General features: G+C 39.1%; 2 protein-coding genes across 7 annotated transcripts; both read left to right on the forward strand.

The window, feature by feature from the left end:
- The first annotated feature begins 200 nt into the window (after positions 1–200).
- LOC306823823 (protein tyrosine phosphatase type IVA 3) lies at positions 201–11,990 on the forward strand. 6 transcript variants are annotated; one of them, XM_079343669.1, is made up of 8 exons: positions 2,640–3,018; positions 3,787–3,868; positions 5,685–6,166; positions 7,949–8,079; positions 8,248–8,340; positions 8,441–8,571; positions 8,863–8,937; positions 10,399–11,990. In XM_079343669.1, the coding sequence occupies exons 4-8, from the start codon at positions 7,984–7,986 to the stop codon at positions 10,514–10,516; spliced, it is 513 nt and encodes a 170-aa protein (XP_079199795.1). In that variant the 5' UTR covers positions 2,640–3,018; positions 3,787–3,868; positions 5,685–6,166; positions 7,949–7,983; the 3' UTR covers positions 10,517–11,990. The 6 variants fall into 6 exon arrangements, with proteins under 6 accessions (XP_079199796.1, XP_079199795.1, XP_079199794.1 ...); XM_079343670.1 differs by lacking the exons at positions 2,640–3,018; positions 3,787–3,868 and adding an exon at positions 201–312; XM_079343668.1 differs by lacking the exon at positions 3,787–3,868.
- A 721-nt stretch (positions 11,991–12,711) lies between these two features.
- Positions 12,712–25,470, forward strand: zfat (zinc finger and AT hook domain containing). Its single transcript, XM_079344976.1, has 25 exons — positions 12,712–12,920; positions 14,358–14,519; positions 14,875–15,039; positions 15,827–15,955; positions 16,154–16,267; positions 16,385–16,507; positions 16,620–16,693; positions 17,062–17,150; positions 17,314–17,406; positions 17,706–17,854; positions 18,226–18,317; positions 18,536–18,684; positions 18,768–19,479; positions 19,528–19,635; positions 19,758–19,884; positions 20,023–20,255; positions 20,741–20,822; positions 20,936–21,055; positions 21,823–21,996; positions 22,161–22,249; positions 22,713–22,851; positions 23,066–23,172; positions 24,493–24,580; positions 24,715–24,812; positions 24,893–25,470. Exons 1-25 carry the CDS (start codon positions 12,902–12,904, stop codon positions 25,217–25,219), a joined length of 3,762 nt encoding a protein of 1,253 aa, XP_079201102.1. The 5' UTR covers positions 12,712–12,901; the 3' UTR covers positions 25,220–25,470.
- Positions 25,471–25,909: the final 439 nt, after the last annotated feature.

Below are 25,909 nucleotides of genomic sequence, written 5' to 3' on the forward strand. Positions count from 1 at the left end.
TAAGACACCTTTTTGACATTTCCATGTATACCTGTTGTTTAAGTATCTGCAGGTCAGCCAGTTTCTCTCATCAGGCCTAAACTGGTCTCAAAACGAAATGTCCTTTAGGCTCCTCAAAAAGCACGGGACTGCCAGCTGAGGGTTGACCTACAAGATGTCAGCTCACATTTCCAGAAACCATTGCATCAACCATGTTTAGGCCAGTGCTGTTTGAGTCCTCAAAACAGATGGTCGGGCAGAAGACTTCAGACGTTCAGACTGACGAGGCCTTTGAGAGCCGGAGTGAGTGCGTTTTGGGAACAGTAATAACAAGTGAGTATGGACTTTAATGTTCAAGGTGTATACAAACGGTTATGTACTCAAAGGGTTCATGAACATTATAGTAAAGGCCAAATTACTTTTAGTCAGTTATATTGCAACACATTTCCATTTCATATCCTCTCAAAAAGTCCCACTTTGCAATTTTCTTTTCAACTTTAGAGTTATATTGATAAAGCTTGTTGTACATAACACATCAAAATCCATTTTCCATTATCCATTATTTTTCCATCATAACCATTATATTCAGTAAATCATAGTGGAAAGGACTTCAATCCCTGTATTTAATTGACATTTATGTTGTACTTTTCTAGTTATCATTGTAAATATGTGTCCTTGTTTGTGTGCTCTGTATTTGTAAATGTGCTTTTTGATATTACAGTATTTCAATGACATGAGTCTTGCTCTTTTGATGAACACAGTAGTTCTCATTTGAGGCTTTGACCCGGAGTAATCTATTGTGTTGATTGGTCATGTGATCATGTATTTTGCTCAGCTGTGTATGCCTATGGGATTACTCTGGGTGAACCTGAGGGTCTACATGTACAGGTGACAGGTGTTGTTTACTTACAATAAAGTGGTTGTAAAGTCATTTTCAGTGTGCTCCAGAGCCTTTGGGATATGTTCAAACGCTGCTTCTATAATGCACCCAGGTTATCTAAACCTTTTGCCTGAAATGTCATCATAACATTTTAATTATTTGCAAAATTTTAGAATTACAATTAAGAAACTGAAGTAAAATAGAAGTTTAAACAGAATTATATAGCTTTTAGTGTTATTAGTGTTAAATTACCCTCTAGAACTATTTGACATATTTCTGTGTAATATTGTCCATAAATGACATTTTTATTTTATTCTACATTTTTCAAAACATTTCTTTTAAAGGACTTGACATTAATCTGAGACTAAAAATTTTTTTTGTGGTCTCACTCAGCAACCGCAACTTCCCTCTGAATCTTTTCTCTGTGTCCTTACGGTACCTCACCTCCCATGTTCCCATCTCTCTCGGTCTGCTGTGGTCACACACAAGCTATAAAACAAGTTCTGTACAGTGTGTGCACAAGCCACATTTACGTCTGTTCTATGTTTAGATATTGTTGAGTCAAAATCTGAAAAAGAAGACTAATCCTTGTCCAGTTTGAGCTTCTTCTTCCTCTTGTAAAGGTCTTTGCTGTCACTTTTTGTTCTGATCTCACTGGCCAACACCTACAGTATGACAAGTCAGTGGTTACTGTTATAACAAATTAAAATGAGATAACAATGAGCCATGATATAGTATAGAAATATTGTAACATTTGAAAGAGAGTCAATTGAGCTTCAAGCAGGCGGCATGAGTACAAACATTCAAATCCTAATGTGACAAACTGGAAAGCATTCAAGTTGTGCTTTGGCTAATTTTAGCTGGTAGGACGTGTTTTCTTTCTCTCTTTCAAAGCTCTCTGTGTGGGTGAACAGTCATGTTAACCTTCACTCAAAGTGATTGATATTGAGGTGAGACCTCGGCTTGTTAAACTTTTTTTTAAAGTCTGTGCCTACAGCATGACTGCCATGTGACTGTGGACTCACATATCTTTTCCATAACTTTGTAAACAAATTGGATAGAGCAGTAACTTCAAATAAACTGTGGAAGACAATCTAAATTTGTGTGTTTTTTATTTTATTTTATTATCAATAGATCACTGGATGTGTGTTAAGCAGCGGGTCCACCAACTTTCACAATCATCATTAGATTTTTTTTGTGGGAAAAGCACATTTGCTGGTGCACTGTAGCAACAGTGAAGCTGTTTCACACGTTAGCTTGGCTGCAGGAAAACCGCCACAACAACAGCAACAATATCGCTGCTTCTTTTCTCACTAAGAATAGAGTTAATTCCATGAACAAGACCTAGAAGGTTTGACTTGTCCAATCTGTCTGCTGGCTCAAAGGAGCGTCTATTTTTAGATTGTTCAGGGAGGGAAAGGGGGCAGAGACGAAGAAAAGCAAAACAAGAGGAGATCCAGATAGAAGTGTCAGAGCAAAAAGAAAAAGAAAAAGCTTATTAGACCTTCAATTTATCATTATCCTTATATTAGATTGAGGAGAAACATGAACAGGAAGCAAATCTTTTATATTGTTACATTTATTTTGTTATTGCTCTTACAACTTTGTGTATGTGTGTGCTGAAGGACTTCCTGGACTGAATCATTGAATCATCAATCTACTTTAGAGGAAGAGTAAAAAGAGAGTAGAGGAAAATATGAGGGGGTGGGGGGCAGGGGGGGAGCTCTCCTATGCGCTACAAGAGGGGAGGGAAAAGGAGACAAGTGGATAAAGAGGAAGAAGAAGAGGAGGAGGAGGAGGGAGTGAGGCTCTTCTCCTCTCTCTCTCTAAGAGCATTAACTGTAGAGTGTTCTGCTGGTGACAGGGCTGTCAGGGTCAGATGGCTGCTCAGCCTGATTAGACCAGCTCCCAGCAGATCCTCAGCGCGGCACACTGCACCGCCACTGCCAGGCAGAGACACAATCTGGCACTCGCAGCATACCAGTGGAGGGACAGGTGGAGTTGTATAGTTCAGCGTAAGAGTGGGGCAGAGCTACAGGTTGCTGCAGGAAGACATTTGCTATTATGAGGAAATATAGATTCTAGAAGCAGAAAAAGACTGAATGCAGGTGGACCCTGTTGATGTTTAGTTTGTGGTTGGAGTTGACACTTAAAAGCAGGTAAGACTTCTTTTATTAATGTTATGACCCCCCAAAAAAGTGTCATACTTTAACTGTAATGTGAAAAGGTTCACAGTGACAGAAATATGGCAACTGCTGCAAAAGGTTTTGCAACTTTCCACATGTATATCACTTTCCTGTTTGTAAAATTATAATAAAACTGGTCACACTTCATCTGACGCTCAAGCTGAGAGTGTTAAGAGACACATTAGACTCGCATAGAGAGACACAAAATTTATACATGTTTCATGCAACCGGCTGTAATGCAGCTATAAATACAGCTGCAGGGAGGTCAGGGGTTTACTATAACAGTCAGCTGGTAAGTCAGCACTCACACTGGTGCTCGGCTGCTGCTGCTGCTGCTGCTGCTGGTTCTGTAGGACTTTGGTGTTACTACCGGTCAGTGGCTTGGAGATTGCCTTGTTGGGCAGCCAAGCTGTCAACGAAAGTAAAAGAGGAAAGGCTGTGTATTAGCACAGGCTTTCGTTCTAGATTTTGGCATTTAGAGCTTTAGCTTATTCAGAGTTGGAGCTGCTGCGATGAAAGTCCTCTCTGGTTGTAACCTAGACAGCAGAAGAGGTGAATGTGATTTAACAGGATTTAAAACTAATTCTAACCTGCCTCGATGTTGTCTTTACTACTAACCCACAGGCTTACCGTGTCTCATTCAGCCTCACGTTGCAGGTTCTGTAGAAAGGTTTTGGCAGCCTAACACACCTCTAAAATAATATTGAGATCCATTTTTAACTTCTTTGGGTCTTGACCCAGCTTGTGACAGGGAAACAGCCAGGCAGCCTGAAGATCAACTGGGAGACGCACCTGTTTTTTTCAAAGCAAACTGCACTCTAAGGTAACAGGGAAGATTGGCTTTACAGTTTTAATGGGAAATATTGTTGCTGTCTAGTCCCTCCCCTCATGGTGCTTTAAGTTTCTCATGTTGTTTTACATGAAGTCACATCTCTTTAGATGTTAGCTGAATGCCTAAAGTGGCAACAGTAGGCCTACTTGTGAAGAGTTAGTTATTTAAATGTGTTTAATGTTTAGAAGTTTAGATTTTTTTATGTAATATATCTTAGTGCCAGTGATGTGAGTTTTGTCTTTTGTGACATCATGTTGTTTTCAGTGAAACAACCCTTGTTTGTTACATTTGTTCTTTTAGTTTTTATTAAGTTGTGCTTGTGTTGAATAAGGATAAGCCGATAAATTTAACTTATGTTCAACTAAGTAAAGGAAAGATAAATGCTTCTTTCACTTACTCTATTGACTGGACGGGAAATGATTGACCTTTAGCCTGATTAGCAGTAACACAGGATCAATTCCCAATTATAGTCAACAACCTGGAATAGACTACACTCTTCTGGAAGAGTTAGTAAGTCGGCATGTGACTGTGTGTGAGTGTGTTTGTGTGTTGTTGTATGTGTGTGAGGCATGTTTTGTCAGAGCTGAGGTGAAGAGGTGACAACGGATTAGAGTACCTCAGGACATTCTCTGGTTGTTTGTCTGAATGTTTGGACATGTGAGTGAGAGGACCACCTTCAATCATATCCCTCCGTCCTCCTTTACCCTCTGCCATAACTTCCCCCCTTGTCCATAACATAAATCTGAGTTATTTTCCAAAGAAGCAGAAAACAGAATCCTATTGCTAATTTCCTTTTCCTACAAAAGAGCAAATATAGTTGAATTTGAGCCCACTTTAGTTTAGAACAGGGCAAGGAAATTTGTAGAAAATATGCCCAAGTCATCAGCTGTTAGACATTTAAGTTGAAACGACAGAGCATCATAAACCTTTAAATCCAATGCCAATCCTTCTCAATAAGGCTGAAGGTCACAAAAAGACATGCCATTTATGTTGTTTTGTTTTAACTCTAGTGAGAGATCTTTTGTCCTAAAGCATTAGGAGCTAAATTCAAATTCACTACTTCTATACTCTTACAGCAAAAAATAAAAAATAAAATCCCGGAGTGTATCAAATAAAACTCCAGTTTTCAGACTTGTCTACATTTATTTTCGGACTCTATATATTCTAGTTGATGTTGTGCAGGCTGATCTAATAAATTTTCCATATTTTGTAAACAACATCTATTAGATTTTTTAGATGCAGCATCTGCCACATGTCATTTTCAATCAGTGCAAGCAGGAACATTTGGTACATTGTTCTGTTGGCAGTATAAGGTGATTTATATTGATGATGTATCTATGCATATATATGCACGCATGTATGTACACAACTGATTTTTCAGACACTGCAGAGTCAGGGCTAACTCACATATATCAGGTCTTGAATATCTGCTCATCGTCTGTATTTGGCAGAATTTAGCTTGTTTGTTCAATATATCATTTTAAAGTTCTTACAAGGACCAAAACAATGTATAAAAAATCCACTCAGAGAAAAGTCACAAACAGGTTATAGGGCCAATCTTTTATTATATCATACTCATTTTTAGTTACTTCATACAAATCCCTTTCAAACCATTTGCACATGATGATGCATGTGTTTGTGTTTTATGAAAGCCCATCATCCAGCCATCTGTCTATCAAGTACTGTATTTGCTAATTTAGCACAGACTTTATATTGATCCTTTGTTATTTAAGTTGCATTTTTATCTCTTTATAAACTGTTGTTTAATCAAATTTCTTATTTTATTTTGCTATGTTTTTTACTTCAGAATCGCTGGTTGATGGAGTTTGTGCGGCGGAGTGGTGACTACTGCCACGCCCAACACATTTAGACCCTCCGTGGTATGAGGCCACAACATGAAGACCTGCAGCCCTGAGACCTGAAGGAGCTTTGGCCTTTGCCCTCTGAACAAGTCAGCTCATGGGGTAACAAGTGGAGCCTTAACACTGAAAGCTTACTGGAGCGAGAAAGACAGAAAAAGAGAGAAAACGAGCATTTGAGAGACAGAGGGGAAAGAACTGGACAATCAGAGGAACAAAAACAGAGAAAACTGACACTCTAAAGCCATCTGGACTAAAGGACAGAGACACCTGATGGGATAAAGATAAAGACTAAAGGACCTCAGAATTGGGAAGCAACCTTAAACTGTTTTAATCAGCATCCAAACAAGTCGCTCCACAAGAGACAGTCGCCAGACAGCTGAAGACCTGGTTTAAGTCAAAAACACAACAGCTACAGCTGGAAATAAAGGTAAATATAGTGATGCACCAACACTCTTTAACTCCAGCAGCCCACATGCAGCTGGTTAGATTGTTTTATTGAGTTTTTATAGTTCCCGCTCTGTCAATACAAGCGGGAAACCATTTTTGGCTTTCATTTCCAATTTTAGATCTATTTACAAGAATGTTTTTACTTACCAGCCTTGTGTCTAAAAAACATCCCCTTCCTCATTTTTAGTGCTTCCTTTTTTCTTCATTGATTTGATGTTAGCTTAACAGTGCACGAGACATCGAAAAATGTTGAACACAGCACAATGCTCAAAGTGTTTGTAACATAATCATTGCCAGTGAGGTGGAGTGGATGGAAAACATTCTCACACGTATTCTTGGCACACCTGTTGCTGCCAAACTTTTACACTGCGTTATGAATGAGCAGTATTGGCTTTGACAAGACCCTTCAGTGAGGCAGTTGTAATGCTCAAAGTCATCACTCGCCAACCTACTGGCTTCGAGTCACACTTTGCTTTCCTTATCAGAAGAAGACTCGGGTGGCACCAAACTGTTCTTATCAGTGCTCCAACTAAAGCTTGTTCATGGTCAGGGGAATGTGAGGCATCCCTGAATTAAGATAATCGAATTTTAAATTCCATCCTAAAATACCCCCCTGACCATGTTATCTGAGATGAGATGTGAGCAAGAGAATTTGAGTCAGCATGAGACACAAAATGACTACCTCATTTGTAGTCAAAATTATTATTTTTTGTTTTAAATTCAGTTTAGTATGCATACATGTGATACATATTTGGCCAAAAGCCTGCAAGTAATTTCAATAGTCAATTTGACTGATAGATATGTTTTCTTTCTTCTTTTCAGATACACACAGGTGTTTTCTGTTATTCTTGCTTGTGAGACGATAGGTTTGAATTATGAATTTTTAAATTCAATGCTCCAATAGATTACGGTATGATTTGTCCTAGAGCCAATATTAGTTGAATATACATCTTCAGACCCTGACCTCCAATTTGAAAACTTTCTCTTTGCTACTGTACAAACTTCAGCATGTTCACCTGCAGGATGCATACAATTTGGACATAAAACTTCACAATAACTTTGCCCCTGTGGTCCTCTTGATTTTACGTCTGTCACAATCTGTAGAGCATCTGTCTATGCTCTTTCTGAAGCTCACTTGTTGTACATGTTCTGGAATAGTATGAACTTGTAAATATAAGAATTAACCCAGAATTTTGAGATGAGCTTGAGTTGAGGAAATGATTAAAAATACTTCTGGCCATGTATTGTTTTTTTTATGAAGTTTCACATCTCTCAGGACACTGAGATGTTCGATAATACACTCTTCTGTAAAATGTGACCTTGTGATTTGTTTTGAGAAGTTAAAACAAGTTTGGTTGCACTTTCAAAAACAGGAACCCGAGGGGAGTGAAGCTTGTGGTGTAAGCTTTCTTCAGAGCAGTCATAATGTGTCAGTGGGAGAAGCACAGGTGTTACCTATAACATTAACGAGGGTTCTTTTCCATTCATGTACACCCTGGAAGACCACGAGGCTGAGTAAGGACCTTGATACAAAAGCAGCTAAATGGTATCAAGCCATCATTAATTACACCTGTGCTTTTTCTACAATGACATCAACTTTTCTACCATCGTCACGCGTTGTCATGGTGATAAAAGTGACAAATCAGCAATAGTTGAGACAATATATGCATAATTGACTTTTGTTTATGAGAGTAAGTAGGAGCAAATGTGGCTAAAAGCTGACTTGGACTGTTGGTTTTTTCTTTATTTATTCATTTTAAAGGTCATCCTGAGATTTCAAACTTCTAAGTGGCCATCATGAATCGCCCAGCTCCAGTGGAACTGTGCCACAAGAACATGAGATTCCTGATCACACACAACCCCACGGACAGCACGCTCAGCTCCTTCCTCGAGGTAAGACATTTATGTGTTGACAGATGCACATGCGCAGATATTTGTATGTTATGCACTAACATTATGTATCCATTCCTCTGTCGATGGCATGTAATCTGAAACTACTGGTAGAAATTTCACAAATTGGCTTCATTGTTCAAATCTTCTTTTATTAATGTTCACTTTTAGGACTTGAAGCGTTTTGGTGCGACCACAGTTGTTCGAGTCTGTGACATCACCTATGATAAAACACCACTGGAGAAGGATGGCATTACCGTGGTGGTGAGCACACAAAACTAAATAACAGTAAACACACCTGTGCATCACATTAACATCTAATTGCAAAGTGCCAGAAGAACAAAATGTCCTGCTTTCCTTTTAGGATTGGCCCTTTGATGATGGAGCCCCACCTCCCAGTAAGCTGGTTGATGATTGGTTGGGTCTGCTGAAGAAGAAGTTTCAGGAGGATCCAGGAAGCTGCGTTGCTGTTCACTGTGTTGCTGGACTGGGGAGGTGAGAGATGTCTCCAAAATACTTGTATATATGGTTGGAAGAGATCTGAACATTCAAAAGTAACAATAAAAAATGAAATTATTGTTTTATACTATGAAACTTGGTTAAACTAGTTGAATTACAATCACAGAATAGGTTTATGATATGAACCTTTTTGGTCTATATCTAGTGGTATGAACATTTTACATTAGACAAAAACGTTAGATCCTACTTGTTATTTAAAAATGCCAGTGAAGTGTTGTCATTTAAAGAAGTGACTGTATGTGTTTGTGTGTTTATGCATGTTGTCAGGGCTCCTGTGTTAGTTGCTCTGGCTCTGATAGAAAGTGGGATGAAGTATGAAGATGCTATTCAACTCATCAGACAGTAAGTCCATTCAAGTCAAATGTATTTATATAGCACATTTCATACGACAGACATAGACTCAATGTACTTTAAAACAGAATAACAAGGATCATATACATACATGGTATGAGATAAGAAGGTATTACATATAAAACAAAGGCTTAAGGCAAATGCATAAAATAATTAAAACCTATGTAAAAGCTTGCTTGAAAAGATTTTTTTAGTTTGCGCTTAAAAGAACAAATTGTTGTAGCAGACCTAAGATCATGTGGTATGGAATTCCAGAGAATGGGGCCACAGTGACTGAACACGCCATAGGCTGATCTAAAGTGAATTCTTGGTACAGAGAGGAGTTGTTGTTTATTTGAAGATCTCAGGGATGTGTGCAGTGTGTACTGGGTGAGCATAATGATAATTTAAGAAGAGGTAAGCCATTCAAGGATTTGAAGACAGTTAAGTGTTTTAAACTTGATTTCATAAGTGATAAGAAATATTGTATAGATGAATAATGGAACCAAGTGGAAACACCCACAGGTTAAACAACAGTGGCCCAAGAATTGACTTTTGGGGGACTCCATCAAGAATGCTTACTTTTATCAGATCTAAAATTACCAATAGAAACTGAGAAGGATCTGCCAGTGAGATATGATGACAGCCAGTTAAGAACAGAACCACTAAGGCCTCATCAGTGCTGAAGCAGAATGTGATGATTGAGCGCTGTGCTGAGATCAAGAAGTACCAGGATAGACAAGTTGTGGTTATCTGAGTTAATTCTAAGACAATTAATAATTTTGACAAGCACAGTTTTTATGGTTAATTTTAAAACCTCACTGGTATATTTCAAATAGATTGTTCTGTGAAAGATACATATTTAGTTTATTGTATACAACCTTTTCCTCATTGCGTCATCACAATGAGGAAATAATGCATTGTTTTATTTCTATTTTTTTTAATGAAGAAATAAAATACTGTGAGAGCATTTTGGACAACGGAGGCCGTTGTGTTTGAGTTCAGTGTTGTCATTATACAGAATTGATTTGTTTATACAAAGTAAAGACAGCACTAACCAAAACAGGCAGTACACCAGGGAGCAATGTGTTAATATATTAAATCCTTTAAACTTTAAATGTCATAAACACAATTTATATACATGCACTTGTAAGGAGATAAATTATGTATTTCTCGGTTTTCTTTTCTCTTTGGTGCCATCTCATGGTCAGAGAAGGAAATGTGCAGTTAGTGAACACTGATACATTGCCTGACATGTTTTGAGGCCATTGGAACGCACATGCAGAATAAAATGTCTGTTTTATTATTATGTAAGATATGGGTTATTGAAAAACAAATTATGGAAATCCTAATGTACAATAATACAATTCATCCTTGAATTTATAATAAGGGAGATCCGGACAATATAATTCTCCTGGCTTTGTAGAAGTATATTAATGCCCTGTTTCACTATTCACTGTTTGTGTTTTTCAGGAAGCGTCGGGGAGCCATCAACAGCAAACAGCTCACCTACCTGGAGAAATATCGATCCAAGCAGAGGCTTCGCTTCAAAGACTCTAACACACACAAGAACAAATGTTGCATCATGTAAACACACACAGAATCCTGTACCCCCTCAGCAAATGTTCTCAGGAATCCAACCACAATAGCCTTCTTTCACGATTAAAATATCTTGGCTTTCTTAGCCAAAGTATACCCTGGGAAGCTTTGAATATATTTCTGGCAATCTCAGTAGAACTCATCTTTTTTCCCCTCATAGAAAAAAAAAACGTTTGCCCTTAAAGGCCCATTTTCTTGGCGTGTTTGCTTGATAATATTGTGTACTACAAAGGTAGATCATAAGAGAGAAAATCATATAAAAGATATGTTTTAGAGTTATATCTGTTTTCTCTTCTTAAAATCTTCAAAGTCATCCAAAAGTTGCATTTTGAAGAAATGCTAGACTATGAATGGAGTTATATTTATATAAGCAGATGTTCATTATGTTGATACTTCCTGAAGCATGAAGTCTGACGTCCATACACCAAGCTATCGCTCACATTTGCATTATTTCTGTTGATTTTCAGTGGAACAGGAGGAATAAGGGCTCATTCTTGTCCTAGCCATTTATGCCATTTATCATAGTGTAAAAATCAATCCGCTGCTAAAATGTTTCACCTTTCATAAACAAAAAGCCTTCATTAGGCTTTGTCACAGTCACTGTTTTAATATTTTGCTCAAATTGTGTTTACATCAATGTGTGCATTATATTATGCCATGTTTACGGACACCAAGTGAAGGAAGACACAACTTATTTTAAGCCATTTTTAAAATGCATTTATATATTATGTAAAAATGAAATGTTAATATTGAATGCGAGAGAAATGTAATTAGTTGTAAATATTAATGAATAAGGATCTCTATCATTGTTCCCTTTGTGTGGATTAACAACTCCAAGAGTTGTCAGGAAGGAGTTTTAGTATTTATCAGCGCCACACAACACAGTCTCTGAATTTGAATGCATATAAGATAGAGAGAGGTTGATTGTATTTTTGCACAAATATTGCTGTGCAGATTTGTGCACATATTTTAGCCATGTTAGTAGCTATTGTATATTCTTTGTGGTTTGGAGTTTACTTTCTCATTGCGCTGCTTCCTGGATGGGGAATGTCACCAAATGCTGTTAAAACATTTCTTTTTTTTCTGATGATAGAGCATGCACTTTCTACTTGTTGCTTATGTCATTCATTTTGTCCTGTATGTCATAAAACACAACTTCCACTTTAACTAAGGTCAACAACAACCAGTGAAAGAGAGCTTAGGGCGTAAACCTAAAGTAAAGAAGCAGAGTCCATCTAGAGGAAAAAGGATTTTCTGTCATTCACTGAAATTGTAACTTCCTTTAAACACATTGGCTATGAGCGATTACCAACTTACTTGTTCATGTGTTTATTTGAATGTGATTTTTAGCAACAGTTATTCACTGGAACTGGCCTGAGCTGACTCTTTTTGATTAAAAAGCACACATTGTAAATGTCTGTATGTCTGTATATTCTTGCATTGTTAAATTAAAGGATTTGTCATTGTCCCTTTTTATTTTAATGGATATTCATCGATTCCATTAGTTTTAAGGCACATAACAACTTAAAGGGATACTTCACCCATTTACATGAAGCTGTGTATCATTGGAAAAATGGTAGTAGTGTTTAATGGTCGTGAATCCAACCCTCATTTTGCCCTGAGACGAAAAAAATGTGTTTTTCTTTGCTTGAAAGTTTTCTTCATGTGATTGAAAAAGCGTCATATTGTATCACATGAAGAAAACACATTTTTCTCGTCTCAGGGCAAAATGAGGGTTGGATTCATGACCATTCAACACTACTACCATTTTTCTAATGATACAAAGCTTCATGCAAATGGGTGAAGTATCCCTTTAAGCAGCCTTTTGGTTTGCACGAAAAACATTTAGAAGCCAAATATGAAAAATATATATCTTTAAATTCTGCTGCATGGTGTTTTCACTAGATTTCTATTTGTTTTCTCTTTTCATTTATTACAGTTCTGATAAGCCTACTATATAACCAGTGCATAGCTATGCAGTTGTTGTTTTAGACTAAAACAAATATTATAGATGGCTAAAACAATACTGTAGAATGCTTTCGACACATTGGATAGTGAACACACGTTTTAAGAAAGATATTCATGATGAACTGAATTGATAGCTTTCAGGGATATTAAGTATCAGCGCTTCGGTGAGCTTGTCAGCCGCAGTGTAGTCCTCCTGCCACAGGGGGCGCTGCTCTGTCGGCTTCCCTTTTACTGGGTCGTGTTCTCTTCCGCTAGCTGAAAGGACTTTGAAGCAGATTCGACAGAAAATTTCAGATTTTCGTTAAGAGAAAAAGGGATCTAAATTAAAATTTAGAGTTTAAATCAATATGCATGTTGCCTGAATTAAACGTATAAATGACTCTCCTTTTGTTGTTTTGACGCTGCAGTGATGGATGGACAAAAAGCAGGTGAGGATCGTGTCTAGCTTCAACTCGAATATGTTTGCGAGGTCTTCATGTTGAACTAAAACAAACACTGGTCTTATTAACTGCACGCATGCCGCATGATGACTTATTCTTCACCCTCAACCATGATTATGAGTACTTAACTCAAAGAAAAAATGAATGTATTATAACATATTTGGTTTATCTCCATATGTACGCTCCGAGGGATCTTTTTCCTCACAATATGTGTTATATTCCCTCTCATTGTTATCATTATTAGTATCTATGCGTTTCATCGATGTCTCCTTGATTCAGAAAAACTTTGATTTCAAAAGTTGTTTTAGGTCATTGTCTTATTGTTTTATTCAAAATGAACACAATAAAAACATGTTTCTTAGGTGAAGTGCTTGTTTTAATCTGTAGACATTTAGTTAAACTGGTAGTTAAAGGTGCTCTACTGAGAAATGTGAACGTTGGAAAAAATTACAAATCATGTGTTTTTACGTTCATAACTTGGTACACAAAATGAACATGTGGTCCCTGAAACACTGCTCAGGCTTTTTAGCTCTAAATAGTGTTTCAGTGAGACTTTTTTTTTTACTTTGAATAAAGTTTGTTTTTGTATACTTCTATAGCATAGAATTGTTTCACTTTTAGATTTCACTGACAAATCTACATCGTGCACTGTTATGTCTCAAAAGAAAACTGTCACAGTTTGAGTTTAGAGAAAGACACAAAAGGTCTGCGTGTAAACAGTCTATATCAGTAAATATCGTAAATTATATATAATTCTAAAATAGTAGAAATAAAGTATATTGTTATAATATACTGTCACTGATAATAATGTTACTGTTGTCAGAACTTTTGACTGATAGTGTTTGTTGTTGTTTTTTGACAAAAGACATGAACAATATGTGACACTTATTTACAAAGTACACAGACTTTTCCCAGTTTGTATTAATACTAGAACTGTTGTCTCTTCTTTATTTAATAGTTACAATAGCATAAATAACTCTCTGACTGAGGACACAAATATGTTCATAGTTCAGTAGTACCCACTATAATGTTTTAGAAGAGTTGCACATTTACTGTGATAGAATGCAAAGTATTTTAGAAGGTAAGGCAAAATAGCGTGAGGCCTAAAGGTCCTGTATCATTTATAAGCAGTCACTTTTTTTCTGAACATTTTAGGCAGCCTGTTTAGATTTAACCGTAAAACTTGTTTAAGTTGCCTTTCTGGCTCTTTAAATGTAAAATTCTCTGCCATATTATAGATGTGTGGACTAGAGGGTGGAGTCTGGAATACATATATAATATGTGAAAATAGTTGTCGTTTACTTAAAAAAACAACAATGACTTCTCCAATTCAAAGTAGAAGATTGTCGCTCACTAAATTAAAGCAATTGAAATGTCCCTTTTTTCCACTCTGACGCCTTACCCTCCCTCTCTCTGCCTCTCCAGCTGGTTCTGTGTTTATGTGTCGGCTGTGCAACATCTTCTCCCCTTGTCGCTCTCAGCTGCTGGTCCATTGCTCTCACCTGCATCCTCAGCTGGAGCCTCCTGATGACATCATCATTGTGTTGCAGCCCCTTGCAGGAGAGCCTGCAGAGACACATAGTACAGGTCAGACGAAGGTGTCCGTGCTGCAATTACAATCACAGAATCCTGTTGGGAAAAAAAACAAACTGAATATATAAAAGTAATTTATATTACATTCTCTAACTCTTGGACAAATTAGTACAGTATTGTATTCTGCTGATAAACCATTGAAATGGAGTGTTCGCATTTAAAAAAAAGTTATATTCGTTCCATTACACTTAGCACAAGCATTCGTTTTTCAGACTTCAGCAGTGCAGAAAATAATATTTTCTAAGGTTAACTAATGACTGATTTCAGTTTTGTGATATTTGTCAACAAAACAATTAAAAGGTGAAAAATCTCAGTGCTACTCTTTTCTTTTGCTTTTATTGGCCCACAGAGAGTCCTGTGAAACGAAAACGAGGCCGGCCCAAAGGCTCTAGGAATATTCGCTCAGTTTTAAAAGAGGGCAAGGCGGACTCCACTCCTTCTGCAGAGGAGAATGTTCAAAGAGAAGAAGTGGAAACAAAGAAGGGGGGAGACGGAGAATGTAGCCCAAAAGAAGGTAGTTCTGTTTTTCTGTTTTCCTTTATGTGTATCTCATCATTCTTCATTTTTTACACAGAGGACACGATAAGGTCTCTGCGTAACTTAAAGTTTAACTACAATAAAAATATAACCTCGCTAGTTGAGTGACAATCGACACAGAATCTAAACACACATGAGATATCAACAACAGTTTTTATACTGTATATTACACATGGGAACAAATATGGGTACAGCTACGTATATATCGTCATCCTGACCCGTGTGATTCAATTATCAGTTCCTGGTATTTTTGCTCAACGTAACAATTTGCTCAATGTAACATGTAACATGTAACCAACTGCTTACAGTGTTGCTTCTGGCATGAATAAGAGAAATATGACACATGTTAATTGGCCATGGAAAGAAGTTAGAGCAGGAAGTTTAATAAGAGGTGAATGACTTCAGTGAACCAATACATCCTGCTTGTTTTTCTTTTTAGGTGCATTTAATCGGATATCATGGTGGATCATACATGTGATTGTCCTGCAGTATATCAAGTAACGCAGGATCTCTGTGTTCTAATATTATCATAACCATGGACCATGTGTGCAGATCGTATCATGAGCTTCCCTGTCATTTCCACACCTGCTGTTTATAGTACTGCAGACACTCAGTGCTGTTAGCTTTTAACAGTTAATGAAATTTGACATTATCTGCTCGAGGAACTAAACAGTGCCAGACCCCTCCCCAGCCTGTTATGTATTTGAAACACAATAACATTCCTAACCCCTATCTACTTTTTTTTTTTTTAAATGTCCTGTTAGGTGAAAGCCCTGATGGGGTATTGGGTCTGAAATGTGGAAACTGTCACCGCTCGTTCAGCAACAGACGGCAGATCCTCAAACACATCTGCCTGAGAGAGGAGGAAGAGGAGGAGGACCGAGCAGACAATGGTGAGGAGGGGAAAAAAGCAGGAAGTATGATGGTTAGAATGATCCTAATCATAAGTGTATATTCTTGAATACCTCTAAGATGCCTTTTTCCACTTTCTTTGTTAGGTTCTCATGTGTGTGAGAATGTGTGGAACAAATCTATAATCACTGTTCTTGGCAATTATGGTGCTTCTCATAAAAAGATACAATGATTTTCAGGGAGCCAGAGTGGTCAAGCGAGTGTGGAGGGTTCAGAGAGTTTGGATACTGGGGGAGAGAATCCAAACAAGAAGCCACAAAACTCATTAAGACCGGGCCCCAAGAGAAAAAGGGGTACGTTTACGATCTGATGAAGATTTCTCCACAATTATTATTGCAAAAAGCACAAACTTTATTGCTTCTTTACTAATTGCAACTACTGCTGGAGTAATCTTCGTTCCTTGCTTGCAGACACACAAAACTCTCAACCCCCGGGAGCTAGCCTAAGACGAAACTCCAAAGAGGGGGTCCCAGCAAAAGCAATGAGGAAGTCAGTCGTCAGTGTTTTTCTGACAGAAGATGAAACACTTCCAGGTTAGCCCTTCATCTTTTTATTTCTCTCTAGTCTTAGCCTGAAAACAACAGCACATTGTCCTGGTGTAAATAATAGATTCACTCATAAAGCATGTTTCTTTTGATTTATTAGGCGTTACTAAAATGGTTCCAGTTGAGGAAAGCTCAGCAGAAACAGAGTCTGCAGCCAACCAAGCTCGTCCTCAGGTCAGCACGGGAGTACAGAGAAATAAAACGCCGACACTTCTTCTCTCTTCTTGCGATAACAAGCTGTTGAGGTTTGATTTGAGCAGGTTTTTACAGATCTATGAGATGTATGTCTCTGCCCCAACACTGAAATGTAATATGACATTATAATAACAAAGTTTTCCCTCTGTTCTGCTCGCAGATTTAAATAATATGTTTAGAAATGTTTTTAACAAGCCAGTGTTCAAACCAGTGTTCAGAGTTCATCAGGATACGTCATTAAACATAAATCATTTCAACAAACTTAAATTCTCATCCTTTTTTTTTTATGAATAGAATTGTTCATGTTTAACGGGGCCATTGAACTGTCTTTTTTTCTGCTCTTCCAGACGTCTGCAGTTTTCCAGAAACTTTCTAAAGATGTCACACGTGAAGCTGCAGGCTGCGAAGGCAACCCGAAAACAGATCAGGACACCAGGTAGGAGGAAAAAAAACCCACTTCCTGTTATTCACAATGATCACACAATGGATTGTTATCATTACAGGTCAAATGTTAAAAAGTCAACTCATATTCAGCTGTATTATCAATGTTCATTTATGAGGTTGTAAATGTCCACTAATCCCTGTGTTGTCTTTTCCAGTTCTAATACAAACCCAACGACAACAACAACAACGACGACAACGACAACCAGCAGATGCTTCCAGGAATATTCAATAAAGCAAAATGCTCAAAAGTACTGTACAAGTTTTTTTTAGATTAAGTAAAATGTTTTGTGAAATTATTTATAGAAGCTGTAGCTTTTATTGAAAGAAAAGTTTTGCTCCAAGCCATTACTGTAATTCAAATATAATCTCATCGTACGATCTGACAGAAAAGACGTGTTTTTATTCGTTTGTACTGTTTTCTGACTTGTTCAGAGTAATTCAGTTGCAGGTGTCGAGGCAGATGGTCTATTTCATTTGATACAGGAGCAACAACGTTGCATCAACTGGTCCGCTGGTGTATGGAATCTTTTCTTTCTCTGTCTCCCAGTTCACACCAGAGCAAGCTGAAGATCTACTCTTGTGAGTTCTGCAACAAGATCTTTAAATTCAGACACACGCTGATGTCCCACCTCAGGACGCATACCCAGGAGAAACCATTTCAGTGTCCGCACTGTGACTACGCATCAGCCATCAAAGGTAGGTCCAGACTAAGCGATTGTCTTAACTGCAGGCAGTATAGAAGTGGTGGAAGTTTAGGTGTTAAGTTTTATACACTCTATATGGCAAAGTCACTTCTTCAGTCCTAACACATGGCTAAAAACCTGTTTCACATTTGTTTTATAACGGCTTACTTGCTTAACCTTCTACCTTTTTAAAGTTTTTTTTTTGTTGTCATTTTGCCTTAATTGGCAGGACAGCTGAGGAGAGTTGAGGGTAGAAATGCATGAAGTGGTCGTGGCTGAGAGTGGATTTGTCGAGGGCTGCAGCCTCTATATGGGGCGCCTGCTCTACCGACTGAGCTAAACCAGCACCCTTACTTTCTGAATTTGAATGTTTTTCCCCTTCAGGCAACCTGAATGTTCACCTGAGGAAGCACACAGGAGAGAAGTTCAGCTGTCCGCACTGTTCCTTTACCTGCCTCAGCCAGGGACACCTTAAGGTGCTGTTATTCATTCACTGCGTTTTTCGGATTAAGCGTACTGAAAAAGCCTTGTAGGTTTGCTTTGTAGCTGTAGTCTTTTTGTTTGTGTGTCCTGGTCAATTTAAAACAAACAAACAAACAGTTTCTGTGTTAGTTTTAGTTTTAGTTAGTTTAGGATCAATGTATGCTTTGTTTTTTCTGGTTGCAACATGAATTCTGTGTTTCTGGAATCCCAGGTCCACATAGAGCGAGTCCATCTGAAGGTAAAGCAGCACTGCAGCTTCTGTCAGAGTAAATACTCAGATGTGAAGAACCTGCTGAAGCACATGGAGGAACGACATAACCTGAAAGACCCCGCTGTCCAACAGAGCTACCAGACATTCAGGTTTCATCTTCTTGTCTACATCTTTTTCTATCCGATCAATCCTAACAACCTCCTAAAAGAAGGCTTTTTCTAATCCTCCCCAGATTAAAGACTCGTCAGGTCCTCAGGCAGCTCCTCTACTACTGTCCCACCTGTAACCGCCGCTTCAAGAACAAGCTCGAGCAGGAACGCCACCTGTTGGTTCACGGGCCTACGCGGCCTTTCGCCTGCTTACTCTGCGACCACGCTGCAACCAAAATGTCGGCCCTCGCTGCTCACGTCAGGAAGCACCTCTTCCTGTATGTCTGCTGTGTGTGCGACGGGAAGTTTGTGAGCTCTTTGACACTGAAGAGTCACCTGGAAGGGACGCACCCTGAGCTGGACCAGGAGGCGACCTTCGGCGACTGCATCAAAAACAGCTACGTTCTGACGCAGCCTGGAGGAGACATGTGGGGGGGTGAGGAGAGGGACGGTACAGAGGAAGGGAAGGTGGAGAAGGGTGGAGGGAAAGGTGTCGGAGAGGAGGAGTGGAAAGAAGGTGAAGAGGAGAGGCTGCAAGTGGGGGGGGGGAAGGAACAGAGGGAGGAGGAAGAACAAGCTACATCTCAGGGTCAAAGTGTGGAAGGAAAGCAGGCGAGAGAGGAAACGAAAGGGAGAAACGGAGGATCAGAAAACGAACAAGAGCTGCAAGGTGTTTCCATGGAAACCAAAACATCCACAGACGGACGGGATGAGGCAACAGTGAGAGGGGAGTCCCAGGACGACATGGTGGACTCTGAACACAACACGCAGTCTGTCTTACCAGCAGAGAGCACCGAGGACACTCTCTTCGAGGGCAGGACTCGTGAAAACACGCAGAGCGCTGAGGACATCTCAAAGACGTCTCCGTCATCAGGAAATGCACACTCGGTACAAACCTCTCTGTCGTCAGCACCTCAAGGGGGAGACGCACAAACATCAAATTCCGAAAAGGTAAATTGAAGACGTCCAGGTACCTGAGAAAGTGAAGAGTTTCAGCTTAGAGTGCAAGTGAACCTCTCGCCGTAAGCAATCACACGCCTGACTTCTTCTGTGGTTCCTGTTTGGACTTGTAGGTGCCTGAGGTTCCCCACGAGAGCGCGTTCCAGCAGGTGCTGTCGTCCATTCAGAAGACTCGACTCAACATTGAGTCTTTCCAACGTCTCAGGAAGATTTACGGAGAACTAGAATGTCGATACTGCGGTGAGATCGTAGTGAATCCTTCAGAGCGCGTTTTTTGTTTTGTCCATTTATCGTATTGACACATCATTTGGAATGACTCGACTCCACGAGAATTCGAGAGCGACAAGTTCTGATGTAGTGTTTCCGTCTGCCTCACAGGTAAACTGTTCATGTACAACGTCCACCATAACGTTCATGTACGCACGCACACCAAGGAGCACTTGCATTACTGTTCAAAGTGCAGCTATTCCACCATCACCAAAAGCGCTTTGATGCGGCACCAGATCCAGAAACACAGCGGCATGCAGCTGGCTTGTTCCAGTCCAGACTGCACATACACCACGCCTGACAAATACAAACTACAGGCCCATATGAAGACGCACAAAGGAAAGGTAACGTACCACATGGATTCGTGAGGACAGTGGAAAGAGTAGGAAATCTGAGGGAGAGAGAGAGAGAGGGGGGGGGGGGGGAGAGTGGGGAATGACAGGTCAGAGTTAGACCTGCTATGCCCGCTTGGAGGACTAAAGCCTGCACACATGGGGCACGACTTTACTGCAGTGGTGGCCTTTAAAATGTATAAACTTATTTGATCTTCAATCCAGCAGTTTAACCAAAGACAGAGTGATTAATCCCCTCGATCACCTCTGAGGACTAATAATCCTTTGGCTGTGACCCATCACCCGAGAGGGGATTTTTTTTCACTCAGTGTGTCTGTGTCACTTTACGTGTGTTTGATGAACATTTCATCCCAGAAAAGTAAGGTGTATATACAGCATTCAGGGTAGCTTTTCGCTGTTGAAGCATTGACCCTTGACCTCGCTTTGGAAGTTTTGTCAAACCTCTTCATGTCTGTGTCTTCTGTCTTTTTCCATAGAAGAAGAGTGTCAGTTGTCCTGTCTGCCAGCAGAGCTGCCCAGAGCACAGACTGAAACACCACATCAAAACGTCCCACCCTGGTGAGGAACACACAGATGTTTCTACAGACATAATTAGAATAGTGTGATTCCCCTATTCCTTTTTTTTTTCACTTCTTCACGTTTGTGTGTGTGTGTGTGTGTGTGTTGGACAGATTCACTACCTGCACAGGGTATAGGCCTGATGGTGCAACGAGCAGAGAAGTGTCCTTACTGTGACTCCTACTTTGTGAAGAACAGCAGTGACTTTCAGCGGCACATCTGGGAACATCAAGGTGAGTTCTAGCTCTTTTTTTAATACAGACAAAAACACACGCACACACACACACACACACATACGCACAGAGCTCAAGTTGGAAAGCCTCATCCAAGCCTACACACATGTTTCACTGCCTAATTAATGTGCAATATGAGCTTCCATCTGCCCCTCGCTCTGGTTGCCCTCCAGAAGGACGGAATAGATTGAAAACAATGCAGATGTTATCCAAAGAAATTGGCCCCATTGTCAGGTTTCTGTTGAAATGATGCTGATGGATTTCTCTCAAAGTTGAGCGAACGTAAAATGTTGTGACAAAGATTGTCAGAAGGAATATACAATTAGAACACGTTCTGTTTATTTGACATTTTTGAGGACTTTTGTTTTAAATGTTTTTGCTGCTTTAAAAATGTGTCACTTGTGCATTTATCATTTCCTCCCGAAAGATGAAATATGTGCTCACGCTCCTCTCTGCCTCTGTCCTTGTCTGGAGGTCTCAGTGAAAATTGAGTGTTTATCAAAAGAAACTCTCTGTGTTCACAGCTGTTTTCTTTGTTTTCTTGCTTTATTTTTAAAACTGTCTTTTTCCCTGGCTGGCTGCTCACACACAGCTAAAAGCCAGTGTAGGCGTCCTAACCCTATGATGTTAGGTTGTCACAATTTTGAAGGTTGTCCACTCAAACGTGATATTTTTGCACTCGGTAACACTTTCTGTAATCTTCGTGAGTATTCTTTTGTCCCTGCCACACTGCCTCTGATATTTTACCTGTGTGTCCACCTGTACAGGTGTGAAGCCCTACGTTTGCTCTGTGTGTGACTATGCGAGCCGCAGCAGCAGTAACTTGAGGGCTCACATGAATCGGCACAACACTGAGAGAAGTCACCTGTGTGATCTGTGTGGCAAAAAGTTCAAATCTAAAATCACCCTGAGGAGCCACAGACTGAGCCACGATGATGATGGTTTGTACGCGCTCGTCTGTCGTTGATGATGTCACTGCTTCAATTCTGGTTATTTACTAATTCCTATGTGGGGTTTTTTTTTTGTGTGTCACACGAGAGCTGCCAGACTATCACATATTATTTTATTGGTTATAAATCAAACCCACTCTGCTGTGTGTTTTCAGGCAAACAGTTTCAATGTTCCCAGTGCGACTTCACCTCCGCCTCGAAACGTTATCTACTCAGACACATGGAGCAACATGCCGAGTATAAGGTCAGACTAGACATACACACACACACACACACACACACACACACACACACACACGCACACACCTTACACCCAGTAAGTTGTAGAAATACCCTCAAACCATACTTTTGTATGAATGGTAAAATACTAGTAGGAATAAATTGAATTACAGCTATTTTTATTAATTTCATTGGATACATCATAACACATTACAATCTGTTTCTTGTATTTTATTCCACTGTTGGGCTCAAAAGGTAATCTAGTGTTTGTTTTTCAGTTATCTATACATGATTTATCCAACACTTAGTGGACGCTGGACATTAGTCAGGATAGTAAAGACTGGACAACTAAACTCCTGTTTGCTTTGACTTTATCCAGTAACAAACACATTCAAAGAACTCATTTAGGATTTCAAATCAAATGAAATCTTGGCTCACAGTATTTGTATTTGTGTTGATTTCATGTTATGTTTTCTGAATTAATGCAGCCATTTCGCTGTGCCCACTGCCACTACTCCTGTAACATCGCCCGTCCACTGAAGAGACACTACAAGCTGAAACACCCGGACCAGAAATATGAAAATGTCGGACCTGGATTGGTGGACCCTGACACTTTGAAACAACAAGGTCTGACCTCTGATCTCCTTCTGCCAAGTTCTTGTTTCTCTTGACAGTGAAAGCTGTAGTCAGAGTTGATTTACAGTTTACATTAATAGATACATGTTCATCTATCTCAGAGTAACAACTGCAACTGTTCTGTTCCTTTCAGACAACATATGTGGGATCAGAAAATGTGTTCAGAATAACCTCACAAAGCTTTCGTGTGTGTGTCTGTGTTTAGGTGGAATGAAGTGTCCTGAGTGTGAATATGTTTATGGCACAAAGTGGGAGCTGAACCGCCACATGAGGAGCAAACACAGTCTGAAAGTGATGGAAGGCACCTGGGAGGTAAACAGTATAAATATATACCAGGACAAGGAAATGGTTTTTTAAGTGCTGACATGGCTTTAACAATAATAATGGTAATGACTTTATTTATATAGCACCTTTTAAAACACAAAGTGCTTTGACAGACAAAGTGATGGCAGCAACTCAGACACAAAACAATATACAGTAAAGCCAGACAGAGACATTTCTACAGTTAGATATATGCACACATAAATGCAAACACCACTAATAATAAAATAAGACAATAAACCACAGGCAGTTTTAAAAGACATTGAAGACTATCAGGCAATAATAGTAAAGAAGACGACATCACATCACATCACAGGTAATAAAAACAGAAATGGAGTCAAAAGGAGGTGAAATAGAAGAAAGCTGGTTAAAATATGAAAGCAGCAAAGGTCAGAAGAGTAAGACGTTTTAATCTGATTAATGTAATGTATAAAAAGAATGAGATCAAAAAAATGAATAAAGGAAAGATTAATGAAGGTGGGGAGTCTATAAAAGGGAATTTTAAGAAGTGATTTTAAAGATGTTACGACTCTGCTCGCCTTATCTCCTCAGGTCGGTTGTTCCAAAGTCGAGGGCTCGCTCTCCTTTCCATTTGAGCCTCGACTTTGGAACGACCAGCAGGGCGCCACCTGAGGGTCAGAGGTTATGTGAAGGAACACAGGGTCAACATTTCAGCGATTTAAATTGTTGTCTTTCGGGAGGTAGTTTCTGTCAGAAATACTTTGACCAACAATTATTGACTGGATTGTTGTAAAAAAAAAAAGAAAAAAGTTATGATACAAGTTCTAATTATTATATTTGTCATGGCTAGTGTTTTCAAAAAACCCTAATCTATTATGTATAAATATCCAGAATGAAACAGGCTTGATGTGTTTATTCCCTCAGTGAAAAAAAAAAGTAAAGTAGGTAACACAGAAAAAGATTTCCAAGGCACAGGGTCCTTTACGAGACTTAAAATGCCTTTTTTAATTTATGGCTAAAGGAAAAGTAAAAAATGTAAAGCAGGCCAACTCGTTGCAGGGTGCATGGAAGTGCACTATTATTTAGTGACATACTGTACATCCGCCAAAAACGTTTTGAACAGTAGTGTACAACAAAAAATGTGCAGGTAGGCATGAAATGAAAAATGTAAAAAATGAGTACCTAATGAAAATAATAAGCAGTTACAAAAAACAGACAGCTTTTCCTTTCTTCTTTTTTTTTGTATCTGCTTCCTTTCTTTCATTTCACCCTCCCCAAAGAGAACCTTTATGTCTTGATCGAGGAGCTACAAAGAGCTCCTAACCTTTCATGTCTTGTATTGATATCCAGGTTGGAGAGGCAGTTGAGACTCAGTATGTGACTGTGGAGAATGAAAACCAGCTGACAGAAATACCTGTAGACGCCCTGCAGGACAACGGTAACAACACCATTAATTAAAAAACAGTATGGTGACCCCCCTGACTTATTTAAACCAACAGACACGTTTTTCTTTTAGAATTAGAACTGCGGCTCGTCTCTTTTTTAAAAAATTGTTTGTTTTTTTGTATTCAGTCGATATCCAGCAGATCACCGAGTTCAGTTCAGAGACTCACGATGCAGTCACCTCCATGGTTGCCATGGCTCCAGGCACTGTTACGGTGGTACAACAGGTAAACACAATAATCAGACCACCTAACCATGAAGTGTACAGTGACTGAAACAAGGTAATGATGTTGAGTTGTGGCTGTAGTTGCAGGTGGCTGATGAGCAGGAAGTTGGCGAGTGCAGCAACCAGCTGATGGTGGTGAACGCAGGTGGTGGTCTAACTGGTGACCAGGTGATGGTAGTGAACACAGATGGGGGTCTAACTGGTGACCAGGTGATGGTAGTGAACACAGATGGGGGTCTAACTGGTGACCAGGTGATGGTGGTGGATGCTGATGGGGATGTAACTGGCGACCAAGTGATGGTGGTGGAGGATGCACATGGCCTTGAGGCTCTGACAGTCCTTACTCAGGGAGAAAACACCCACCACTATATCGTCTATGTCCAGGAGCACACTGTGGAAATCAACTAGTAATGCTAGCATTGAAATATAAGACAGCTGATCTTTGGGTATCCGTAAACAAGTTTACAAAAAGTAAGTCAAAGAAATTTAAATGATCAGGATTTTTTGAAAATAATTATCATGATTTAAAATGAATTCAGATTTTTTTTCTGCCACTCTGTAATTATGAAAAGCTATCAGGGCAACATTATGTTGTGTGATTATGTAAATATTTTTTTCTTTACGTGTATTTAAATAAACTCCTGTCCTGCAAAGTTAAAGATGCTTAATTGACTTCATTTTTTTTTATTAAATCATTTCAGAATGTTCATTTTCATCAAGTTATCTTCCAATAACAACACCATTGTAAACTAAAGTAAGGAAAAATACAAAGTGAAGAGTAAAGTATACTTTTAAAGTTTCTTTCTTTAAAAGTAGTTTAGCTAGAGTTCTGAATATTTCCCCCGAGATTCAAAAGGATAAAAGAAATGCATGGCACCAACTTGCACTATAATATGATCGGATCTGTGATTTCTTTTTTTTTGTTTTTAAGCTGGGAAGCAAAACTTAATCACACAGTGACTTGAATGTACATGGACAGTACAGAAGGTACTGCAAAAGACAGCAGCTGTAATAACAATAAGTTTGCTCAGCAAAAAAAGATTAACTGCATATTTCTTTTTTTTAAAAAAGGAAGTTTTACAATTATTTTTTTAATAT

This window comes from Symphodus melops (genome assembly GCF_947650265.1).
Source record: "Symphodus melops genome assembly, chromosome: 5".
NCBI classification, from domain to species: Eukaryota; Metazoa; Chordata; class Actinopteri; order Labriformes; family Labridae; genus Symphodus; species Symphodus melops.